An 11,040-nucleotide genomic window follows, 5' to 3' on the forward strand; every position below is an offset into this window, starting at 1 on the left:
CTTGCACTGCCTCTTTGCTGTTGGATTATCGGTTGTTTCACCTGCACAATATAAAGTGTAGTCTCTTTTACGAAATGTTATCAATCTTTTGTTGGTAGCATGCTGTTCTGGTGCAAGGTTCCATGGTCAAATGAGTAAACAAAAAAACCAAATCAGCAAATGGATGCATCAGATTCCAAAGGTCCCAGATTAAATTCTGTTGATGTCACAGGAAAATACAACTTATGTTGCAGATATTGAGGAATAATTCCACATTAGTTGTGTACAAGGTCTTGGACATGTTTATAAGCAATGAGCAATCCTCTCTTGTAGAACCGGTTTTATGAGATGAGTTAGGCTCATAAATTTTTTCATAGTATCAGAGCTAGGTTCAGGACGAATGAGAGCTTACACTACTTACCCCGTGACAAGAACCAGAAAAAATACTGGCCTGCACGTGAGGGAGGGTATTGAGGAATAATTCCACATTGGTTGTGTACAAGGTCTTGGGTATGTTTAGGAGTGTAACCGGTCCGGTCCGGTCCGGTTTTGAACAAAATCTAAGACCGAACCGGTATGTACCGGTTTTGTATTTTCCAAAACCGATTACGCACCGGTTATCCTCCTAAACCGGTACTTCCGGTTTTACCGGTTTTCGGTCCGGTCCGGTCCGGTTTTCCGGTTTTTTAAAAATGTAAATTTCATAGTTTGTCATTAAAAATTTGTTTATAAAATAAAAAAACTGATTTAAAAAAAATCTGTTTTACAAACTGTTATTACAAAAAATCTGTTTTAACTTTAAATAAAAAAATCTGCTTTACTAAAAATTACTTCAATAAAAAATCTGTTTTACTACAAAAAATCGGTTTTACCATAAAAAATCTGTTTTACAAAAAAATCTGATTCACTCCAAAAAATTGCTTCACTAAAAATCTATATAATAGTATTAATATTAGACTATTAGTATAGTTATAAGTTATATATTAGTATTAGTTATAAACTATATATTTAATATTAGTATTAGTTATAAACTTTTAGTAAAATCTTTTAGTATTAATTATAAATTTATAAGTATAACTATAGTCTATATTAGACTATTAGTATTATTTATAAACTTATATATTAGTATTAACATTTAATGTAATAATTTATAAATTATAATATGAAATTATTTCATATATGAATATATATAATTATATATATTATATATAAAAATTTCACATATAAATTTATAATTTTATATATTAATATATATATATATATAATATATTGTATAAAACTTAATAACTTATATATAAAAATATTTTTTTTTGTATATTTTTTTATGAACCGGTCCGGTTCCAAAAATCTTAAAACCGGAACCGGACCGGAACCGGCCGGTTTTAGGATTTTTGGAACCGGTCCCGGACCGGACCGGTTCAAAATCGGTAAAACCGGTCCGGTCCGGTCCGGTCCGGACTGATTTTCCGGTTTTTCGGTTTAAAATTACACCCCTAGGCATGTTTATAAGCAATGAACAATCCTCTCTTATAGAACCGGTTTTATGAGATGAATTAGGCTAATAAATTTCTTCAACAGACAGATGCAAACCACTATTATGTTACACACCCAGATTCAACTACAATTTTCTGATAACAAATCTATGAGAAAAATGAAAGAAGTGAATATTCATCACCCTGGCTATTGCAAGATAGCCACACCTCCTATTATTGGATTCTTTTAAAACTCCTCAAAGAGTCAAATGCCCTTGTTATTACAACATCTTTTCTCTTTTATGTGATGTGACACATTCTCCCCCCTTCTAGCAATTCTGTAATCTCGTATTGAGTAATGCTATATATAGTCATAAAGTTTGTAACTGCTACGTAATCGTTTTGAAAAAATAATAGATTCTATTATTAAAAAATTAAATTTTTTTTATATCAATTCCGTATTTACTTACTTTTTTAAAGAGATTACACGGCACTTGTACAATCCATAACTGCAAATATTATTTTTTTCACAAAAAAATTAGTCCTAGAATATTTATCTCTAAAATTTTAAAATTTTAAGACATCATACAATTATTATACAATATTAATTAAAATTAACGAGAAATGATGTAATTTGAGACACTCAAAAAGTTTAGTGCATGTTTAAACTTTTAAGGCGACATAATTTTACTCATAAAAAAAGTTTGGTGCATGTTTAAACTCTAAAAAAAGGTACTCCACCATATCCTGCCTCAATGCTATATTTTCTCTTCAAATTAATATTATTATTTTATTTGTTCTCTAATTATATACACACACTATACATTGTTTCTAATTACCATATTCTTATTTAAGTTTTTTTCTTATTTTTCAAAAATTAATAAAATATATTAACTAAAATCATTTAATTATTATTTACAAATTATTTCACTATTATTTATAAAATTTTAAGATATTTTACATCAATTTCATACGTCCACGCCACACCCCAACCTTACACGTCAATGTCTCATCTTTTCCATGACTACTTTAGGGCTGGTTTGGTTATACAAAATTAAATTATCTTATCATTTAATCATTACAATTTTTTCAAACTCTTACACAAAATATAACAAATAATTCAATTTTTTAAAATTTTAAAATAAAAATAATATTATAATAATATTTTTTATTTAACTTTCAATAAAATATCTCATCTGAACTGTGTAACAAATGAGGCCTGAAATGATACACTTCCCGCTAACGGTTGGTAGCCCCGGCTCCCTTTTTTTTTAATATTTTGTTTTTACTTAGTGATTAAGGATATGTTTTTTAATAATATTGTGATTTTTTTATTTTTTTAAAATATATTTAAAAGTGTTAAAAAATACATATATAAAAAAAAAAAAAAAAAAAAAAAAAAAAAAAAAAAAAAAAAAAAACACAATTCCTAAGACCAACGGTAGCTCCCAGCCGGCGCTGGGAGCGGTGGCTGTAGAGCCATCCTAATCAGTAACTTCTTTCTTTCTTCGTAACTCGACTCGGCGCCAGGTGCAATATAGTAGATGAGCTGAGGACTTCCACCTGTACATTCAAACTAGACCTACATGCTACAACCCAACCGACATACCATTTGAATGGTTTACATCATAAGTTAATTAAGTAATATAATTTAATTTATAAAATTTAAAATTTGAAATTTATTTTTTAAATTAAATTAATAATATGGTATAAAAACTATCAAATAAAATTATTCTTAAAAATACAGAATTTGATTTAGAATTTTAAAAAAATTACAATGTTCTTGGGGAATTTTCTAAATAAAAAAAGTCAGACTGGAACCGAAAAAATTAGAAGTTTCTGTTTCAGTGATGCATCGGTCCGGTATCAGTTCTTAAATTTTTAAAATTGATGTATATTGATTCGGTTATAAAATATATCAAAAACCGGATCGAACTGAACCAGTTACATCCATAATTATCATAATTTCCATATGGTTGTCGTGGCGAATGAAATACAACATCTCTTATGGAGATCTCTTTCTTTACAGCTGAAAGGTATCCATGAGATGTTCAAAAGTATGGGTGTAAATTTGAACAGGAAAATTGAAAAACCGAATCTGTTGGACCGGTCTCGAAAAAATAAAAAAAAATTAATATTTTATATATATAAGTTTTATACAAAATATTTTTTATATATAAGTTTTATATATAATATATAATTATATATGAAATAATTTCATATTATAATTTATAAATTATAACATAAATGTTAATCTTAAATATAAACATTTGTAATTTGTTTAATCATATGTTATTAAGAAATTATATATAAGATAATGTTATTATAATTTATAAAATAAAAGTTTAATCTTAAATATGAAAATTTAATTTATCATATACTTTAAACATAAAATATATATTTAAATTATTAATAACACTTTATTTATAGCTATATTAATATATAACTAATTATACTGATATATTATATAAAGCTAAATAATCACTATACTAAATAATCACATATAAAATAATGAAATAGTAATTAATTAATACTAATTACTAATACTAATTATAATACTAATTACTAATACTAATTACTAATACTAAATTACTATACTAATACTATTACTATAATAAATTACCATACTAATTCTATCACTATAGTACTATCAATAATATAGTTATAATAAATTAAACTCACTATAACAATTAACAAATACTAATATAACAATTAACAAACTCACTATAGCTATAGTTATACTTATAGTCTAATATAGACTATAGTTATACTTACATTATATAGCTACACTAATAATATAATATTAATACTATTATATAGTCTAACTAATACTAATAATCTAATATAGACTATAGTTATACTTATACTAATATATAACTAATACTAATATATAGCTATACTAATAGTCTAATATTAATACTATTATATAGTCTAATATATTATATATCTATAACTAATACTATACTATAGTATTAGATATAAATCACTATAATTTTTTTTAATAGGTTAAATCACTATAACAAAATATATATAACTATATATAGTATTAGAATTAGTATAGTATATAGTATTATTATGATAATATCACTATAATAGTATAATATATAGTTAGTATTATAATATATACTATTGTATACTATATATATCACTATATATATTATATATATAATATTAATTATATATATAATATATACTATACTATATATTATATGCAGACTAAATTTTAGTCCCAAGGGACAAACGGCGTCGTTTAATGGATATATATTTCCGTTACATTGCCCCCCCTCCCGCTCGACCATCTCTGCTCTGCCTCTCGAGTCCGAGTCCCCGCAGCCGTCTCTCAAGCTGAGCCCCTCTCTCATGCCGTCAACAGCCCCTCGCCGTCGAAACTGTTGGTCCGTTCTGTTCTCCTCCGCTTCCAGTTGTTCCCGAGGCTACAGAATCACAGATATTGTTTTCCCCTCTCTCGGCGAGCTAATCGGTATGTGAACATATATATGCTTTTTAATTTTCAAAATCTTACATTTACTTCATGAATCATTACAATGTTTCAATTCATTGCTAATTGATTCATTTCATTTAGGGTTTTTATCGAATTTACAGATTTGAGATTTATGGTTTTTTACAGATTTCGAAATCTGATTAGGGTTTATATTTTATAGTTTTTTTTGTATAGCTCCCCATCAAGCTGAATCTGTATTTTATAATTGTGGAAGGTATACTTTTATATTTTATATTTTAGGATTTAGGGTTTAATATGTTGTATAGCTCCCCATCGAGGATGAACTTGTATAGTTCCCCATCCAGCTGAAAATAGCTTGATTTCTTTCCTTTTTGTTTTTGTGGGTAATTTTGTTTGTTTGTTCATATATATCTGTTAGTAGATTTGAACCTGATAAATTTTTTTGGGTTGCATGGATGTCAATCAGTGATTCTACTGGTTTGGTTTCTTGTGTGTTCTGTGTTTTCTTGAATCATTACAATGTTTTCTTGCATTGTGTGTATTCTCTATTTGAATTTCTTTATGTGTGTATTCTAAGTGTATTCTTTTTGTGTGTATTCTTTATGATCTTTCTTGCATTGTGTGTATTCTCTATTTGAATTTTCTTCTATTGCATTGATGATTTTTCTTTCTCTATTAATCTTTATTCTGTGTATTGATATAAGGAACCCCGAAGCTTTTTCTCTTGTGCTATGTAACGAGAGGCGGGGTACTTTGCCCTTTTGGCTTGTCGTTGCAATTCATGTACTTGAGATTCCTTTATATCAATTTATTTGGCGTCCATTGAACACTTATAAAAAAAATCTGTTTTGGTTGATCCTTCTTTTTTTTTTTTTTTTTTTGTGTATTTTTTGTGAATTGGGATCAATATGTGCATAACTGCATATTGTAAAAACTTTAATGAGCTTCTGATTTAGGGTTTATTTTGTTGTTACAGTTTTTTTTTTTTTTTTTTAAATATCAGTTTTATATTTTTATAGCAGATTTTTCTATAGCAGTTTTTTTGTTATAGCACATTTTTTTATAGCACATTTTTTATGGCTGCAGATTTTTTACATGGGAGCAGTTTTTTTATGGCAGAATTTTTTTTATGGTAGATGATTAAAACCGGACTGAACCGGACTGGAACGGGTAAAACCGGAAGTAACTTTTTAGGGGGGGTAACTGGTGCGTAATCGGTTTTTGAAAATTCAAAACCGTTACATACCAGTTCGGTCCTAAATTTTGTTTAAAACCAGACTGGACCGGACCAGTTACACCCGTACTTGATACAATATCAAAAGTGCAAGTGCCTTGATGGTGTGCAAAGTGAGAGCGCCTCCTAGAATTGAGCTTACCTCAAAAGCATTGGCATTCACGGCATTCACTGAAAAGGAGGGGGGAATGGAAGAGAATAAAAAAAACTTAACTGATCCAAACGTGATACATCAGTTTGTGGGTTAATTTGTGGGATCCTTTGTGTCTCTAGTGATTTTCTTTTAATTGAAAATTACTGGTTATCAAGCATTATAATTTCATTTGAGCTTACCTAATCCAACTGGCCCAACTTCCTTATAGTGTATAACTACATATTGTCCCTTGGCCTTTTTTTTTTTTATCAGGTCAGGAATAAAATGGGTCTACTTTCTCAGAGAAACCTCCTTGCATTTGCACTCCAAAATCGAAATGCTGTCGCAGAAGCACAACCATCAAGACTTCTTTTTGTTTATGCCAAATCCTTCAGCTTTTGCACCTCGCAGACTTCAAAACAGAATGAAGAGCTCACAATCGAAGAAATCTCCGCCTTTCTCAAGCAAAGCAACTGGCAGTACCTCATGGAATCGTCAAATATACCCAAGAAGCTGAACCCAGAAGTGGTTCGGTCTGTTCTTCAACATAATTGGGTGAGTGACCCCAAACGCCTCCTTCATTTTTTTGATTGGTCCACTTCTTTGATGGGCGTTCCTCAAAATCAGCATTCTTTCTCGATTCTTGCAATTGCTCTATGTAATTCGAGGCTTTTCGCCCATGCCAATGGCGTCTTAGAGCGAATGGTGGGAACCCGGAAGCCGCCGTTGGAAATTCTTGATTCCATTGTTACTTTCTTTGTAGAATGCGGTGGGTCTAATGTGGTGGTTTTTGAGATTTTGGTGAATGCTTATAGGAAAGTGGGGATGTTGAATGAGGCTGCTAGCGTGTTTTTGGGAATTAAAAATGATGGGTTTTTGCCTACTCTAGTGTTTTGTAATTCTCTGTTGAAGGACTTGGCAAAGTGTAATAGGATGGAGTTGTTTTGGAAGGTTTATGATCGGATGTTAGAGGCTAAGATGAGTCCGGATGTTTATACTTATTCTACTGTGATAAATGCGCATTGTAAGGTTGGGAATGTTGAAGAGGGTAGAAGGGTGCTATTTGGTATGGAGGAGAAGGGCTGTAGTCCTAATTTGGTTACCTACAATGTGGTGATTGGAGGATTGTGCAAACATGGGGCTGTTGATGAGGCTCTTGAGCTGAAGAAGTTCATGGCTGGGAAGGGGTTGGTCCCAGATGCCTATACTTACTCTATACTTGTCGATGGGTTTTGCAAACAGAAAAGGTCAGAAGAAGCAAAGTCGATATTGGAAGAGATGTTTGGTATGGGTTTATGTCCTGATCACATTACCTACACTGCTTTGGTTGATGGGTTCATGAAACAAGGTAAGGTAGAAGATGCCTTGAGAATCAAAGATGAGATGGTTGCCCGTGGAGTAAGCTTAACTTTGGTAACATATAATGTACTTGTCGGTGGGTTCTGTAAGGTTGGTGAGATGACGAAGGCCAAAGCTCTCATCAATGAGATGAGTGTGATGGGAATAAAACCAGATAGTTATACTTATAACTCTTTAATTAGTGGGTATTACAAAAAGAAAAATATGGTCGAGGCTTATCAACTTCTTCTTGAGATGAAGAAGTGGAACTTGGCACCCACAGTATTCACTTATGGTGTGATAATAAATGGCCTATGCCATTGTGGAGATCTGCAAGGGGCTAATGGTGTTTTGGAGCAGATGATTGCAGGGGGTTTGAAACTAAATGCTGTTCTATTCTCAACTCTAATCAAAGGTCATGTACAACAAAGTAGATTTGACGAGGCAATAACGATATTAAAAGGAATGAAGGAAAAGGGCGTTCTGCCGGACATGTTTTGTTATAATTCTCTTATAATTGGCCTCTGCAAGGCCAAAAAGATGAAAGATGCTAAGAATTTCTTGGTTGAAATGATTGAGAGGGGTCTTAAACCTAATGAATATACATATGGGACTTTCATCGATGGATATGCTAAGGCGGGTAATATGCAATTAGCATATGGTTATTTCATAGAAATGCTAGGTTGGGGTATAGCGCCCAATGGTTTGATCTGCACGGCCCTGATTGATGGGCACTTTAAAGATGGTAACGTAACTGGAGCTCTTTCTGCGTTTCAATTATTACTTGGACAAGGGGTCATCCCAGATATCCAGACTTATAGTGTCCTCATCCACGGTCTTTCTACGAATGGAAAAATTGAGGAAGCAATGGAGGTTTTATCTGAAGTCCTTGACAAGGGTCTGGTGCCAGATGTTTTTACCTACACCTCTCTCATTTCTGGATCCTGTAAGCAAGGTGATTTAGACAGAGCTTTTCAACTCTATGATGAGATGTGCCAGAAAGGCATCACTCCAAACATTGTTACTTATAACTCCTTGATCAATGGACTTTGCAAGTCGGGTGACATTGAGAGAGCTAGGGAACTGTTTGATGGAATCTCAAGAAAGGGTTTGGCTAAGAATGGTGTGACCTATGCTACGATTATAGATGGATACTGCAAATCTGGAAATTTAGCTGAGGCATTTCAATTAATGGATGAGATGCCATCTAGGGGGGTTCCACCTGATTGTTTCATCTATTGTGCCCTTGTTGATGGGTGCTGCAAAGCAGGAAACATGGAGAAGGCCCTTTCCTTATTTCATGAGATGGTGCAGAAGGGCTTTGCTTCCACATCTTCTTTCAATGCTTTGATTGATGGCTTCTCCAAGTCCGGGAAATTGGACGAAGCTAACCAATTGTTTGAAGACATTGTTGATAAGCATGTGACCCCCGATGATGTGACCTACTCAATTTTGATCAATTCGCACTGCAAGGCAGGATTAATGAAGGAAGCTGAGAAGCTCTTTCTGGAGATCAAAAAAAGAAATCTCAAGCCAAATATTTTAACTTACACTGCACTCCTGCATGGGTACAACAACATAGGGAGCAGAGATAAGATGTGTGCTCTTTTCGATGAAATGGTGGCAGCGGGGATTGACCCTGATGAAGAAACATATGGCATGCTCGAGAGAATTCCGTTGATATCTGAGGCTGCAAATACAGAGAGGCCATCTTCAATCACAACTAGCCTGTTCATTGGTGGGGCGCTGGCTGCAAGATCTGGTATTACACTGTAGCACTGAATTACTCACTTATTATGTTTGTGCTCAAATGAAATTGTGCAGTCAGATTCTCAGTTTGCTGAACTACTTGAGTACAAAATTTTTCTGTAAATGCCTTTCCATTTCTTTTCTACTTAGATTTTGATCCATTCTGTCGAAAATGGTTCCAACTCATCTTGCATGTCCAGTTAGATGCGGTTCATGATGTTTTAGTTACCTCATCATACACTCTCTCTCTCTCTCTCTCACCGAACACAAAAGGAGCCCAAAAAAGTGGGAATTTTGTTTTTTACTTACCTTGTGTTGAACATAATAACACATGCTGATATAATATTTAAAATGTTTATTTGTTTTTAGATCTTATTTTTTTGTATTAGTAAGAGCAAAAGGTTTTGTTGATTATGTAACTCAATCTCCAATATTTTTACTAATTGTACTACCTTCCACTTGAACAGATATCTGACAATGAAGATACAAATATTAGCAGTATCTTTGAAGAAGCTTCTGATTCTATTGATCATGTTGAACAAATAGGTAGAAGTGCCACCTTGGTTTTGGGTAGTGGGAATACCTGAGAAGTGTTGAGAATGTTTGTGAATAGTAGTGAAAAAGTAATAATAAAATATTAAAAAGTAGGTGAAAAGTAATAATAAAGTAAAGAATAGTAGTGAGAGTACCTCACTTGCCAAACACACCCTTAATGCTCAGGAAGTAAGTGAAGAATATAGTCATGCATCTTAGAATATAATTTTGAGAATACCATCAACATCTCTCTTATGGTAGCCTTCAGACGCCACCTGGCAGCTGCCTTGTGCATCCATACATGATATTGAAATATGATTGTGCGGATATCCGAAGGACTTTATCAAAAAGTGTAGATATCTAAAGGAAGCTCTGTTTTTTAAAACTGTTATTTTCTGTGATGCAGGAACCTAACTCTACTAAAAGCATGGAATACCCTCAAACGAGTTCACCACTTAGCCCAGCTCAATGATGGCTTTGCTAGGATCCTTTTGGATCTGGATAGGAAATTACATGGGACGCAGCATCCATGGAATGGCGACAACGAAAGCCGATGATGAAGGTTTGCCCCATTTGTTGGAAGAAGGCCTGTCTGAGCAGCAGTTTACTTGAGCTTCATTCGCAAAAATCACACAAGGATCTTTAATCAGGAAGTGTGGACAGTGGCATGACCATGGAAATACAAAAGTCTTTGACAGCACTCAAACGGGGTCTGGTAGGTTTAGTTTTTTGTTCTGTATTGGTGGTTTGTAAATAATATAGTATAGCCTCTTATCTATATCTCCTGAAATTTAAGGGGGTATTTTAATCTAATCATTTTTGGTAAGAAACACAATAATCAAAGTACCCCTTATTTTGCCCTAAATAGATACTCTTTATTTCAAGTTGAATGTAAAACGTCCACATTCAAGAGTGGTGGCTTAATGGTCCTTGTCCCTTGGTTACTCCCAAGAGGTTTGGCATGTACTAGGTCTTTTTTTTAAATTCGAATATAGATTCACCTAAAATGATTAGTATTAGCCGTCTAAAGATATATTAAATTATCTAGTTGAGATGGAGTCTAAGCTTTGGCTCAAAATTGAATTGAGAGACTGCTTGTGACTACTTTTTCAAACTTGTTTGTTTTTCCAGATTTGTG

At 32.7% G+C, this 11,040-nt stretch overlaps 1 protein-coding gene and 1 long non-coding RNA gene across 3 annotated transcripts; both read left to right on the forward strand.

The window, feature by feature from the left end:
• The first annotated feature begins 225 nt into the window (after window positions 1–225).
• Window positions 226–1,511, forward strand: LOC121234252. The gene is made up of 2 exons (XR_005934344.1): window positions 226–489; window positions 1,477–1,511. It is a non-coding gene; the product is annotated as an uncharacterized LOC121234252 (long non-coding RNA).
• Window positions 1,512–4,740: 3,229 nt separating this feature from the next.
• Window positions 4,741–11,040, forward strand: LOC121234216 (pentatricopeptide repeat-containing protein At5g61990, mitochondrial). 2 transcript variants are annotated; one of them, XR_005934342.1, is made up of 5 exons: window positions 4,741–4,932; window positions 6,555–9,381; window positions 9,836–9,941; window positions 10,077–10,091; window positions 10,309–11,040. XR_005934342.1 is itself a non-coding variant. In XM_041130073.1 (3 exons), the coding sequence occupies exons 2-3, from the start codon at window positions 6,567–6,569 to the stop codon at window positions 10,314–10,316; spliced, it is 2,823 nt and encodes a 940-aa protein (XP_040986007.1). In that variant the 5' UTR covers window positions 4,741–4,932; window positions 6,555–6,566; the 3' UTR covers window positions 10,317–11,040. The 2 variants fall into 2 exon arrangements, 1 of the variants encoding a protein (XP_040986007.1); XM_041130073.1 differs by lacking the exons at window positions 9,836–9,941; window positions 10,077–10,091.

This window comes from Juglans microcarpa x Juglans regia, chromosome 6D (assembly GCF_004785595.1).
Source record: "Juglans microcarpa x Juglans regia isolate MS1-56 chromosome 6D, Jm3101_v1.0, whole genome shotgun sequence".
Classification (NCBI taxonomy): Eukaryota; Viridiplantae; Streptophyta; class Magnoliopsida; order Fagales; family Juglandaceae; genus Juglans; species Juglans microcarpa x Juglans regia.

Coding starts and splice junctions, on each gene's coding strand:
- LOC121234216 (XM_041130073.1), top strand. CDS start 6,567: ATGGGTCTACTTTCTCAGAGAAACCTCCTTGCATTTGCACTCCAAAAT.